Source organism: Ascaphus truei, chromosome 5 (assembly GCF_040206685.1).
Source record: "Ascaphus truei isolate aAscTru1 chromosome 5, aAscTru1.hap1, whole genome shotgun sequence".
Lineage (NCBI taxonomy): Eukaryota > Metazoa > Chordata > Amphibia > Anura > Ascaphidae > Ascaphus > Ascaphus truei.
The window spans coordinates 82,673,419-82,688,810 of NC_134487.1; the positions used below are offsets into that span (position 1 = coordinate 82,673,419).

At 40.2% G+C, this 15,392-nt stretch overlaps 1 protein-coding gene across 4 annotated transcripts in view; it reads left to right on the top strand.

Moving 5' to 3' along the window:
- ANO6 (anoctamin 6) overlaps positions 1-15,392 on the top strand; it is a 108,193-nt gene that overhangs the window by 63,182 nt on the left and 29,619 nt on the right. For all 4 annotated transcript variants that reach the window (XM_075600122.1, XM_075600124.1, XM_075600121.1 and 1 more), the window contains 6 exons: positions 9,132-9,197; positions 10,107-10,385; positions 10,716-10,829; positions 11,081-11,196; positions 12,585-12,719; positions 13,536-13,641. In XM_075600122.1, coding sequence (XP_075456237.1) covers positions 9,132-9,197; positions 10,107-10,385; positions 10,716-10,829; positions 11,081-11,196; positions 12,585-12,719; positions 13,536-13,641 — 816 coding nt within the window. The remainder of the gene's footprint in view (positions 1-9,131; positions 9,198-10,106; positions 10,386-10,715; positions 10,830-11,080; positions 11,197-12,584; positions 12,720-13,535; positions 13,642-15,392) is intronic.

Consider the following 15,392-nt stretch of genomic DNA (forward strand, 5'->3'; position numbering starts at 1 on the left):
TGAGGCGTGCAGGCGGCTGCAGGAAGCGCCCTGTGTGGGCCTAAGACTCGCGCTCCCCCCCCCGGCGCCCGCTCGATGTGGCGTCTGGCTGAGCGGCGGTAGGAAGCGCCCTGTGTGTGTGGGCCTGAGGCTGAGGCGGGACGCGCAGTGGGCCTGAGGCTGAGGTGGCATGCGCAGTGGGCCTGAGGCTGAGGCGGGACGCGCAGTGGGCCTGAGGCTGAGGCGGGACGCACAGTGACTTACCTGAGCGGGTGGTAGCGCCGGGGAGGTAAGGGAGCGGCTGGGGTAGGAGGGCCGCGCTTCCCGTCCGGAGCCAGTGCAGGACGGCGCACGTGAGGGGGGGGGGGAGGGGGGCGGACAGAGAGTGTGTGTGTATAGAGCTGCTGTGTTGTGTGTGTGTGTGTGTGTGTGTGTGTGTATAGAGCTGCTGTGTTGTGTGTGTGTGTGTGTGTATAGAGCTGCTGTGTTGTGTGTGTGTGTGTGTATAGAGCTGCTGTGTTGTGTGTGTGTGTGTGTGTGTGTGTGTGTGTGTGTAGAGCTGCTGTGTTGTGTGTGTGTATAGAGCTGCTGTGTTGTGTGTGTGTGTGTGTGTGTGTGTGTATAGAGCTGCTGTGTTGCGCGCTTCCCGTCCGGAGCCAGTGCAGGACGGCGCACGTGAGGGGGGGGGAGGGGGGCGGACAGAGGGTGTGTGTGTGTGTGTATAGAGCTGCTGTGTTGTGTGTGTGTGTGTGTGTGTGTGTGTGTGTATAGAGCTGCTGTGTTGTGTGTGTGTGTGTGTGTGTGTGTGTGTGTGTGTGTGTGTGTGTGTGTGTGTGTGTATAGAGCTGCTGTGTTGTGTGTGTGTGTAGAGCTGCTGTGTTGTGTGTGTGTGTGTGTGTGTGTGTGTGTGTGTGTGTGTGTATAGAGCTGCTGTGTTGTGTGTGTGTGTGTGTGTGTGTGTGTGTGTGTGTGTGTGTGTGTGTGTGTGTGTGTGTGTGTGTGTGTGTGTGTGTGTGTGTGTGTGTGTGGGCCGTCACTCCGCCTCAGGCCAATGAGATGTGTGCGGGGGCGGGCGACCCAAGGGACCAATGAGATTTCCCCTAGGGACACCGGACATCCAGGCAGGCAAACATACAGTGCTTTCACTAATATAGTATAAGATTTCTTTCCTCTTCTAGATAGTCCACAATATTATTATTTTTTATGTTTTAATATATAAACTGAGGGCCTATTTTGTTTTATATAGTGATAAAAGACTACTTCAGAATTACAGTATCCATATGTAGTGAGCGCATGCCATATATCTGTATGAGACCAATTTCACTGCCATCATATGAATATATTGCTATTATAAGTCTAATTTTTGCCTATCACCTTAACACTGCCTGCAAGTTTGATCATATTTGTGCATGTATGTAGCAATTCAAAGCACTTTTCTGATCATTTAAAGGAAGCCTTGCTTTTGTTCTTGAAATAATAGACTCATGCTACATTTTGTTCTTATACTGTATAACTCTAATTATTGTTTTGAATCTGGGTGCAGAAGAGAGCACCTTTGGGATGTCTAGTTGGCAGTGGTAATGTATCGGTACAATACATATAATTGGCAAGAATGGTTTCTGTACTGTGAACTGAAGCAAGTATTCCCCCACTTCTCTTTGTAATATTTATAATGCATTCTATTCCACTTCCTCAAGTCTCTGCTGAACTACATTAAAGCATTTAAATAAACATATTAACTAACCACCACAAATGAATGTAGGAAATAAATATCAAAGCTAAAACAAGAAATTCCTTTTCAATCTATGGCCTATTATTCTGCCAAAACGTAGTTACATTAATGCATTACTGTCGTATATTATTATTTTACAACTGAATTGGATATATATATATATATATATATATATGTAGAGGTATCAGTACCGTGTTAGCCGAGCTTCAATAATCAAAAAAATAAATAGATGATACCGTTCTGTGGCTAACGAAATGCTTTTATTTGTGCGAGCTTTCGAGATACACTGATCTCTTCTTCCGGCGATGTTACAATGAATGAAGCAAAAGGTAAACTTAAAAACAGTGTCTCTTGGAATGTTATCTGTGCTGTTCCTTCGCAAGATCGCCAGGAAACTACAACCCATCCTCCAGGAAGATACAAGACTGCAACAGGTCTTCCCTGAAGCACCCTTATTATCATACAGACAAGCCCATAATCTCAAGAATATTATGGTGAGGAGTAAAGTATTCAGCAGTACTACTGAATGTGGGACAAAACCATGCCAGGACCCAAGATGCAAAACCTGCGCAATGCTCTACACAGCGGACACAATACAAATACCACACAGGAATCGGGAATACAAAATCAGAGGAAGGTTCACCTGTTCTTCCAGCAATGTCGTGTACCTCATCATGTGCATGAAATGCCCAGGGGGCTGCTACTACATAGGTGAGACAGGGCAGGGGCTAAACAAGAGAATGAACCTGCATCGCCACAGCATCACACGCGGTACAAGAGACAGTCCTGTTGGCGAACATTTCTCTGCCTCTGGCCATCAGATGAACGATCTGAGGGTTGCCATACTCAAAGGTAATCTTAAAACCCCGAAAGAGAGACGGTTGCATGAATACAAATTTATGCAACTGTTCGGGACACTTAGCAGTGGCCTAAACAGAGATCGAAATTTTATGAGTCATTACTGACAGTAGTGAACGCTCGTCCCATAAGCGCTAAAGGCCATGTCTGTACATACTGTGCTATATGTTTGCACACACAGCTGTCTCTCACACATACTAATACTCCTTGTTTTTCCATCCCTATACACCAATAGGGACCACTAAGTATCCACACACACTTTTAGTTGTGCTACTAACTCTCACATTTCCACACCCACCCGCACCATTTATATCCAGTCCCACTCCACACACACCTTGTGTAAAGCACTGTATACACTGTGGTCTCTCCATTCATTTTTATTCACACTGATACACATACACACTCTTTCTTAACTTGCTTTCACAGTAACCTTTTGACACCTCTAGCCATAAAACACATCCACACCAGGGGAAGGAACAGCACAGATAACATTCCAAGAGACACTGTTTTTAAGTTTACCTTTTGCTTCATTCATTGTAACATCGCCGGAAGAAGAGATCAGTGTATCTCGAAAGCTCGCACAAATAAAAGCATTTCGTTAGCCACAGAACGGTATCATCTATTTATTTTTTTGATTATATATATATATATATATATATATAATGTATTTTAGAATATTTTATAATTCTAGTGAGTTTAGCCAATTACAGGTATAATACATTTTTTTACTTCACCTGTTGGGAAGTTGTGTTGTTCAGGATTTGCAGCATCCTCCCTCCAAAAGCCTTTCAGTTTAACCCCTATAATGTCCGTATTTTGCCGCAAGCATGTCCTACACCTTTTAATAGAAAAAAATATATATTATCTTCAAAATCATGCATTTCTTAATCTCTAGTGTATATATTATATACACTAGAGATTACATATACTATACAGATCATGTACACACTGTAATATATTCTCTCCCTCCACCCATGCTGCTAGTGAAAAGCAGCGAGGGGAGGGTAAAACAGACACACACAACTTTATTTCATATAGTGCTTTTCTCACAATGGGACTCAAAGTGCTTCACAATTACAGTATAGTGCACAGTACCAGAACTCCCTCCTACTGTCTCTGTACGTTCTCGCTACCTACCAATTAGACTGTAAGCTCCTCGGAGCAGGGACTCCTCTTCCTTAATGTTACTTTTATGTCTAAAGCACTTATTCCCATGATCTGTTATTTATATTATCTGTTATTTATTTGATTACCAAATGTATAACTACTGTGAAGCGCTATGTACACTAATGGCGCTATTTAAATAAAGACATACAGTACAATACAGTAGTAGCACATAGGAATTTTACAGACATAGTCCCTGCCCAGATGAGTTTACAATCTGTTTTTGGTGCCTGAGACACAGAGATAACGTGACTTGCCCAAGGTCACAAGGCTGATAGCGTCATTGTCATTGTTTACAGAGTCAGTGTCTTTACTCACTGAGCCACTTCTTCTCCCTAAAAGGCAGAGCACTCGGGGCGGGTGCAATCCTACCATGAGATTGACTGTTGCATTAACAGCTGTTTTGGCCTTGGGTGAGGGAAGGAAGGCCTGAGTCACGGTTCTGAGTTGTCCGGGTGGATGATCGGGGTACTGTAACCTGAGCATTTCTAAGAAATGTTTCACCTTTTTATAAGGGAATGTAGTAGAAAGAGCACCATTGTTAATAATTTGTACTGATTTTCTAGCTGATCTCTTAGGCCCGTATTATAGTGCGCACGCGGCACTTATAATTGGCTGTGGTTAGCCAGCCGTTCTATACTAGGGCCGCGCGCACGGCAGTGAGTGTGGAGCCCCGCCGATCGGGGGAAAGACTGTGAAAAGTATGTTTTGGCGCTGCTACCTGTTGCGCGTCACACACTGTTACCCAATCTGTGTGTGTGTATGTGTGTGTAATTAATGTAACATTCGTCATGGCCACATCTACCCGTGTGCATGAAAGCCACGCCCACCTGTCGCTCAAAGCACAGACCTGTACACACAAAGTGTGCTGCACGAGCACTCGCACCAACTAAAACAAGCCTTCGGGAGCTTATTTACTGTGAGTTTCCCCACAAACAAGCCTTCGGGAGCTTATTTACTGTGAGTTTCCCCACAAACATAGTCATACTTTTGATAGCATGCCTTTCTCTTTTTCAATTTTAACATGAAAAGGAACTGGTTCCTAATTAACTAAAGGAAAACCTGTGATGTGCAGCTGCAATGTGACTTGCTGATGTCAAACACGTACTGTACTGGAGCCAGTTGTTTTATTATTGACTATATCACGGTAATTTATGAACTGGCTCATTTCTGAATACAAATCTGTGCTGTGTGTTAGTGAGACAACTGCTCTCTCACGGGCTAGAAATGTACATTTATCACTTACTAAAGAAATCTGATCCTTCGCAGCCAGTACAGTACATGACATCATAAAAATGAAATAACCTTTAATTTTCTTTCCATGCAGCTTAACCTGGACATATTTGAAAATGAGACATCTCTAATGTCATTTGTAAAATGGCAAAAATAATAAGAATGTGCACAGCCAGGTCTCCAATATTGTAGATGCGCGCGCGACGGAGCGCGTGGCGTCACGCGTGCCTACTGCAGAGGCGATCCGTGGCCGGGATCTGGAGGAGGAGACACGAGGGAGAGGCATGTCTGAGGCGTGCCCGTGACATCACGAGTGGTGCGCCCTCATTGGCTGAACCACTCACGTGACCTGGCCAACGTGCGACAAAGTAAAAAAATGTTGTCCCGCGATAAATCGGTCACGCTCCGTTGCGCGCTCTATTGCCTACCTTATAGCGGTATGGGCCCGGCCTAATGCATTGGATGTGTTAAGTCTGCTGTCCACATTCCGAAATATTATGCATTGGATATTATAATGTGTGACGTTAGTTCTAATGATTTAATTGATTGGTATACACTATATTGTACAAACAAACCAATATACTAACCAGTACATTTATTATCTATTTGTGTACCTAGATGTGCAAAGCTATTAAACCGAAATACAGTACAATTTTATAGTTTCTGTAATCGCGAAGTAAGATTAATCTTTTCGCTGGTACTTGGGTTGGGGACTGTAATACTGTAGATTGCACATCTTTGAGTTGCTGGTAACTTCTGCACCAAGGGGTTTTAAAGATGCAGAGGGCATTTTAGGAGGGAGAGGGAGACACACACACACACACACACACACACACACACACACACACAGAGACAGAGAGACATTGAGTTAATGTTTGTGGGGAAGAATCCCCCCTCATATATGAACCAATGGTTCTTACCTAACCACATTCTTAAGGTATCTTTATTAGATCTACCATGTTTCATTTGTTTGGTACTGACTTAAAGAATAAACATTAAAAGGAAAGGCGAGTCATGTATTTTTGCTTATTATCTGCGGTCACACCTGCATTATTGACGTTTAAACCACTAAAGGACAAAGTTATTTTTAATATAGGGCTAAACTTGTAGTTCTTTTTTTCAAATTATTTGCCGTTGGAATGATTTACTTCCTTATACTTTTTGTACAATATAGCAATATTCAATTGGAACCTACAAATATATTTTAGTGAAATTCTACATTTACATAACAAAGGAGTCATTTAGTTGCATATTTTGATCAAAACATGATTCAAGGCTGCCAACCTCGTGAAGGTAGACTCCATTCCTTCGGGTACTAAATGTATAATATTTCTTATTGTCCTGTGGGCTAAATTTGGTGAAATATGTGAACGTGCCTAAAGGGTTAAATCAACGAGCATAATTCTATCTATGATTTAGTTCAATTTAAAACTGGAAAAAGCCGAGGCAATGAGGTTCCCTTCGCATTATGAAGGAAAAGTGTGGGTGCACAAGTTCCTTAGTGAAAAGTAATATATAAACATATTTCTCTTATTGTTGTCAGTCATAGACACTCACCACCTCTTCAGTAGAGTGAACTGCGGATTGCAACCAAAATGTATTTATACCTATTAAGTAATAGGTACCTGCTGAAATGGAGTTTACCTTGACAGGGCACATGTGAATCATTTTTTGGTCATAAGATGCAACTAAATTGCTCCTTTGCTACTATACTTAAGATCAACTTTTAGAACGACACTAATAAATTGCAAGCCAATTAGGGAGGCGCACTGGAATTGTGTATTTTCTTTTTCACAAATGAATTAAATGGGAATAGCTGTGTTAGTCCAGTTGTTGTTGTGCTTGTTGTGTGTCTGTATATAGTTTTACAGACGCACCATAAAAACCATGAAGAATGAAGATACTACAGGGACGTACAGTAACTTCTCCCAGCCAGATCAATCCAGAAATGACTTAAACATCCAATGGAATGTTTAAAGGCACTAAAGAACGGAAAGCATTTGAAATCAAAATGATACTGCTCCTTAACACTAAAACAAGACTTAATGCAGATATGAGGTCTTCCTCCACACGATCATACATTTTCGTAATATCTCTCCCTACCGCTCTAATAATTTTACATTTCAATCCCTTCTCCCCTTTCACACTGCTGATGGATGTACAGTATCGTCCTTCACACTCCACATTTCTCACTATCCCTTGCATCCATTTATTGCCATGTTTTTTTTTATTTACCACACCCTCTGCCATAATTTCTCCACATCTTCCGTCTTAGATTAGCTTGTTTTTTACATCTGTGTTAAACTCATGGAATCTTTGTAAATTCGATATGCTTGACCTGAGAAAGAGAGAGTAGAGCTCTCGAAAGCTTGTCTTCTAATATCAATTGTTAGTCCAAGTAAAAAAAAAAGGTATACCTAATACTGAAGTACAAATTTTCCATAAATGTAAGGCCAATTCTTTTTCCTAGCTGCACACTCCAGAACGGGAGGAGCTCAGGATTTGTGTATTTGTTTTTAATAAAAATATTTGCCTGGGAAACTCGGGGTTGAGCTTCCCTCGGTGGATTCAGCTGCATTCCAAGACACTCCTCCTTTTTGTGGACCAGCCGTCTTATTCCATGAACATCTGCTCACATGGAAGTTGTAATGTAGCCCAGGCTTCTCCCATGTGCATAATTAAGGAATATAAGGTTTCTCTTTTTGTTAAGGTTAAAGTGAAAAGTAAACTAGAACTGAAATGCAACAATTTTGTAGCTTGATCAGGAACAAAGGTAAATACGCGATTTAACCTCTTCACTGCCAGAAGGGACAGCTATTGATTGCAATGATGGCCCCTCTAATAGCAAAGAGTTTAATTGGTACTATTTTGCTTCAATTCTTCTGTGGGGAACATACAAGTACAAATGGCGGGGATTTTATTTTTTCATAATGTAGTTTGCTATCGGGATGTATGGAAACCCACAAAAGACAGGAGACCAAAATATATCAAAACGTGACAGAATTTAATGAAACAAAAATAATAAGACTGGGAAAATAAATGGAGTCTGCAAAATGTGCAGAGCTTCACCAAAAAGCTATGGTAGCTAGGAGACAGACAAAAAGCAGGGGGCACAAAGTGAAGGGAAAACTTAGACAAACTAAAGTAAACTGCAGTGCTACAGTACATGCAACAGCCATGGTAGCAAGAGACAAATGACAAACAAGAGACAAAAATAGTGCAACGGGACTACAAAATTAACAAGAGGATACCTGACAATCAGTAGAACTGGAAGCTTAAATACAAAGGAACAAGGAAAGTTGCAGCGCAGGAGGGAAATAATAGCCTGCCTCCTGACCTGGAAACAATATTGAAAATGGCTGAAGCGCTCAAATGCAGGTATATCTCAAAATGATAATAAGCCAGACCACTGTACCAGGGTACTAACAATTGATATAGTACCTATTGTGTCATATAATGGGTACTATCCTCCTGAAGACAGGTGGTGTGTGGTGCAACCCACTCACCATCAGTCTCATTGGCAGGTTCCCCTGAAAAATATACAAGTACTCACATCTTGGTAGGGCAGGCAGGCAGGCTGTGCAGCTACTCAATGCAATACAGGGAAAAGGGAGACCAAAAAGCGCACCAGCACAAACGGTGCAGGAAGAACCCAGGACAAAAAAATGATTAAAAGGGCACTTTAATGTGACAAAAGACCCATCCAACGCATTTCGAACGTCGCAGCGTTCTTTTTCAAGGACCTGGAAACAGAAAGTTTGACCAGCAAAGACCAAATGAGATGGGTGGGGTTTTATAGCCAGCCTAGAATTGCAGCTAGCCTCCTTGACTGTATTCTAGTTCTATCGGCCAGTCAGAACCTAGTTCCTCTGTGTGCCCATACTAGTCGGCAGGGATTACTGCGTGAGGGAATCATGACATAAACTCAGTTAACCAACAATATGCCAAAGAACTACCACTTTTTAGAGGGTCTTGGAAAAAACAAATACTGTACTGTATTTTGCATTATATTCTAAAGTGTTTATGTATGTGCAATATTATTCAAATTAATCTCTCCTACTATCTACCAGCCACTCAAAATAATCATCCATTAATGTATATTATCAGGCCTGTGTTTATATGTGCGAAGTATTTAAAGTTTTATCCTTCCAATTTTATTTTGCAGAGAAAGAGGCAAGCATATGAGTCAAACCTCAAAAGAAATGGCTTGGAGTTGGAAGTAACACGATCAGTAAGTGTTTTTTCTATTTGATACTAGAAAAGTTATCTCTAACATGCTTTTGATGCTGTTTCTCGCAGAAAGATTGACTTAATGTTCTAAAAAGAGTTTTTCATTTGACAAATGCATCTTCCTTAAATATGATAATCCTGCTGTTTGAGTATATAGACTTCAGCTAAAAAAAAATCGCCGAATATCATAAAAAATATTATTTGGCATTTACAGGAAAAGATGCCTTGTAATCAAGCTACTTGATGTGGGAGACCTGCTTCTGGAATGTGCTTGCTATTGACACTGGGCAAGTTACTTTATTGCTCTGCACACAAAATGTTGAATAGGTACTGATTGTACCTTTGACAGGCCTAGAGTGGAGTAGGGCCACGCCAGTACTCTGTTCCTGCTGCTTAAATAAGTGCCAGAAAGGAGTACGTACTGCCACTTCTCCCTCAGAGGAGGGGGAAATGACCAATCAGAAGAGTTGGGGGCTGGGGCAGAGGAGCAGAGAATACCCATCCAAGGAAGAGCAGAGTGGGATAGAGGAGAAGAGGAAAAGGTCCAAGGCAACTACCAGTACTGAGGGTAGACAGACAAAGGGGCAGAGAGACACAGACAAACAGACTTGGGGTTACTGACAAGAGGGACTCGGGGAGAAAGGGGGGGGTGTATGAATATTAATACTGGAATAGTACTGTAATTGTTAATAATAAAAAATTTCTTATTTTTTAATTGTACCGACATCCTCCCTTTCTTTCTCTTTATATAGTGTGTATATATTTTTAAGACTCTAAGCACTGAACTTTGATCTATTGTTTTCCCCATTTGAAATCGCTAATATGATTTTATAGGAATAAAAAATGATTACAGTGTAAATGTGTAATTGTCAAATTGATTTTGGCGTTTCTCTTTTAAATCGCACTTCAGGTCTTGGATGAAAAACTCGTCTTTGTAAAGGTGTATGCTACATGGGAAGTCTTGTGTACCTATGCTGAAGTTATGCACATCAAGCTGCCTTTACAGCCCAATGACTTAAGAACACGCCATTCAGCTTTCAATTGGTTCACCAGATTCTTCACCGTTAGTGAAGATGTAATTAAGCCTGAGCAAGAATTCTTCACTGCACCATTTGAAACTGATCGTCTTGGGGATTTTTACATCCAGGATAGAGACACTTTCTTCACTCCATCAACAAGAAGTCGAATTGTATGTTACAGAAAACCCTGCTTAATCTGTTTTTAGACTTACGTTTGTGTTAAAGTGAGGATATTGTCCTGAACTTCCCGATACTACTTTATTTAGCTACATTAAATCCAGTACTTTATTTTATAATAAAAATAAAGGTTAGTCACTAATATGCGTCTTTTAGAGAATGTTTTCGCAGGCGCTGTTTAAAACATAAAAACATTAAAATAGTCACATTTGTCCTCGTTTACTTGATTATTAAATGTATTAGGTAACCATACATATTCCTAGTCCTATCCTTTTTTTATTTTATATCCATTGACTATGAATGAGGTGGTCTCTGTTTTTCAGGTTCAGTTTATTCTTTCACGTGTGGAATACGCAGTGAAGGATAACGTAAAGAAATTTGGCATCAACAAACTTTTGGATTCCGGGATCTACAAGGCTGCTTTTCCCCTTCATGATGTACGTACATGGGGTATCTACCTTTTCTCTCGAAACAAATACTTATCAATGACTTGGATTAAGTCCTCTTGCGAATGCGCTGAAATGACAATATTCACGTTGATTAAAAAAAATAAAACCCCTATTCCAGTACATCTTTTAGAAAGATTATATTCTTGCTATAACACTGTGCAAACAAATTGTTCACTAATAGAAAGAAGAAAGATAAAGGGATGTCTATCTGACATATGTTTTATTGTTCATTTTTGCAGTGTAGGTTTAATTTGAAGTCGGAGGATACCCGATGCCCCAATGAAAGATATCTTTTGTACCGGGAGTGGGCACACCCCCGCAGCTTTTTCAAGTTACAACCTCTGGACCTTGTAAGGTGGGAACAATAGTAAAAGAAAATATGTATGTACAGTATAAGGGTTCAGAAATGAAGTGTAATTCTCTGAAATTACTTAATGTCCGATAACCTAAGGATTGATTAGGTCAATTCTTCACTCTGTAACCTTATTCTTGTCATATTTACTGATCTTGGATAATGGTAATGCAGTCTACGTGCAAAGTATTTAAGCTACTTTCAATGTTATGTGAAGAATTAACCAATTAATAGTTTACTCCAATCCTTTGTGGGATCAAATATATTCACTACTATAGGAGCAACTTACCAGCTCTTTGGATTGTGTATCCTGATACTGGCTCACGTCGCTATTGTGCAGTGTTAACGGATCCTTTTTTAATAGAAAAGCTGCAATGACAAGCTTTGAAAATACTTTTATAATCAATGTGGTCTTCCATGGAGGACATTGAGCATGCCAAAAAATGAATATTATTTAACCTGCTTAATTTACTGTCGTTTTTCAAAATCAATTACTGTAGATCTATTTTTGGTTATTGTTCTATCATCTTAATTGATTTATTGTACCAATCATCAGTTCCCGCACACAATGTAGTGCTTTTCATGCTTACGTTTATATGTGCTCCATCAAGCCATATTTATTGAGTTTATGCTGCATTGTGCCTTTTGAATTCTGATCTACATGTGTACCCTATGATTTAATTCCAGAGAACTATAATAATGTTTTATTCAGAGAAGCAAAACAAGTAACAAGATCCTCAATAATAATAAACCCCCTAATTAAATAAAATGGTGTATAGAACTTGCCTGCAATGTCACAGTGCATGTGCACCACAAACACTTCTTGATACTGTATATAATTTGAAGCTCTTAACTCACTTACGCTACAACCATTGTTACATTTCTAAGTGGGACAATCTCCAGGTAGCCACTTGGCCCCAGATTAAAAGTATAGCTGCAGACATTTTTCAAAGCCCGAGATGGTTTATTGTAGCCTACAATAAGCCATCCTCCATATTAATAAAATACCTTCATACTAATAAAATATCCCATCGCAAGTATAAAAAATTTAACCGTGGGTGAAAAAAATCCTGTAACCTGGGGCAGTGTACTCATTTTAGCTGCTTTGATTGATATAAAAGCTCTGGTGAATTTGCCAAATTTCTAGATCCTTGGAGGGTATTAATTTAAGACCTGACCGGGAATCTGTCCAAGGAGCCATCTTTAGCCTGCAGCCCACAACAACCTCCCAAATGCAGATACTGGCAGAATTAACGAACAGTGTTAGGGGAAAATGTCCATAATATTTCTTATTGGTTTCACACACTTGCATCTCTAAACTGAATCTCAATGATTGTGTAATTGAATTGGACAGTTAAGGAAAGCGCTCATTTACATTTTCTTTTCCATAGGAAATATTATGGTGAGAAAGTTGGAATTTATTTTGCTTGGCTTGGTTTCTACACCCAAATGCTGCTGTTGGCTGCAATAGTTGGACTTGGATGTTTCCTCTATGGATATAAATCTCAGGAAACTTGCACGTGGAGGTATGGCATGAACTGAAGTTGGATATACCCCCTTCTACATTACTATTAGCAGTGCTATCATACACCCAGTATCACAAGCACGCTACCTGGCTGTCACATTTGAGTCCTCCCTCACATTCTACTCCTCTCACATTCACAATGTAGCTAAAACCTGTTGTTTTTTCCTATGTGACATTGCAAAGATTCGCCCTTCCCCTATCACTCTACTGCTAAAACTCTAACACATGCCCTCATTCTCTCGCCTCAACTATTGGAACCTTCTGCTATCTGGCCCTCCTGCCACTCACCTGCTAAAATCATTCTACATTCCTAAATCTCGCTCAGCGACTGTTGAAATCCCACTCCTGGCTTCCTATTAAATTCCGTATCACTTACAAAATGATCCTCCTCTCTTTTAAGGCTTTTAAGGCACTGTTCTTGCATCTCAGACCTAATTTTTCGCTATACACCTGCCCAACTCTTGCGTTCTGCCCAAGTATTCTGTCTTCCCTTTTTGAATCTAAAGCCCTCTCTGACCTAAAACCTGTCTCGCTCACTGCCCCACACATCTGGAATGCCCTTCCCCTATATAATGCAGTGCCATTTCTTTTCCTTCAATAAATCTGCAGCAAGGTAAATCAGAGGAAAGTTTGTATTAAATTAGATTATCGACCCGATTAGAAATAGGAAGGATTTTATTGCTCTGAATTACATCTTTATCCACAAAGAGTCATTAGCATTCATTAATATATTTGTGATGTGGTAGAGCCAGTTGAATGCTCAGCTTGTCAGGATAAAATACATTGTGTTATACTGTACTTATTCCCTTTGTTTCAGCAAAGAGGTGTGTGACCCCAATATTGGAGGAAACATAATTATGTGCCCACAGTGTGACAAAGAATGTACATATTGGTACCTTAACATTACTTGTGCATCCTCAAAGGTAATGTAACTTCTTATAAGCTTCTACTACAAATACTTGCCGAGTCAAAGAATTACTGAATAGGAAAATGAACTCAAATATTCAGCAGTGTATGAAATGTATGTGGCATCCCCATATTCTGTATTAATAACTAAATTACACATTCATAACACATTGTGGGAAAAGCATGTCCACATAATGCTTATTACATAATATGTCATGTTTACATGAGAGATTTAAAGGAGGAAGTAACATAAAATAATCTATTTAGGCTTTGTTAGTAAAGGTTAAGGATTATTTCGTTTTGCAAACCATTTGAGTTGTGTTTTATTCTTAGTGTTCCTGTCTGTAGAGCAGATGTTAGGGGGAGATGTGGTGACATTACGCTTTTCCTTTCCTTTTTCTTTCGAGATAACTTTGGAAAGTTCAAGGCTTTGATCATGAAGCCTCCCCCCAAACAGAAGGTTTTAAAGGGTTTTGTATTTTGTACTTTAGGGATTTCCATGCGCCTGAAATTTGTATCTTCCAAATTGTTAGAAAACAGCAGACCAGTAGATTGAACTTTTCGATATCAGTCCTGCAGAATTCATACTATTTTTATCCCCAGCACCGCCAGTAGTGTTTACTATTCACATTTAATTTAACTGGCTTTAGCACATTTAATTTTAGGTCTGTTGCAGGTTATTTTCGTGTTTCATATATATATATATCACAGGATTTTGCATGTTTTGCTGCGTTAACAAAACCTTATTTTCCTCATCATCATCATCGTTTACATTTTTAAGTAAATACAGGCCTCCACTTACGGGGCATCGCAATACTGTTGTCAGTTTGAGAACAACTACAATAAAATACAATTATTTGGTTGCACAAGAGACAAAGAGACAAAGTCAAAGTTATAATAATAAATGGTTGCATTAAATGAACAAAGGTCATACACATTCCGTTTATAGATATTTAATGGGCAGTCAGAGATATGATTATGGGCATAAGTAACATTTATAGACAGGATTAAAATTGTGTTAGAAGAGAGGATAAACCTGCAATGTGTTAGAAGAGGCCCTGCCTCCGGGAGCTTACAATTTATAGGCAGGGGAAGTAGACATTGGGTACAGGGAATGAGAGGGTTAGTGAGTTTCAGAAGCAATAGAGCAGCTGCAACATTACCAAACGGCGACAACCTTAGGTTACCCATCAGCCAACACCTTTGGGGCGTCTCAGGTGTTATGTCCTCATAGAAACTCACTCTTTTTTTCATGATGCAATTTGCATCTTTCAGTTAATTGATTTAATTATTGAACCAAATTCAAAATTGGAATATAATAAACAAATATTATAAAAAGAAAGTGATCCGGACGAAGCAGGAGGCGAAACGTGCGCGTCAGGGCTTGTCTGTTTCTTCAGGACGCGGTGGTGCCCTCAGCTGCTTTACCTCTCCCTGCTGCATATTGCGGTTGGTGCTCCCATCATCTCGGGAGCATGCGCAGTGTGGCGGTTGCGGTTTACTTCCTCTGAACCTACGAGTATTCTCTCGGCTGTGGACATCTGCTACCACCTTGCTGGACTGGTGCTAAGTACTTTTCTGTACCCCTTTTGACTTTGTCATTTGTTATCTGCCACTCTTTATGCCTCTCTGTGTGTGCCTTATCAACCTGCATCTTAACCTTGTGTTATTATGCTGTTATTAACGTTGTGACTCTCACACAACCACCTCACATAGGGGGGCCTCATTTTTGGTAGCCTTTGACCGTCTGGTCTGAGTGTTTTTAGGC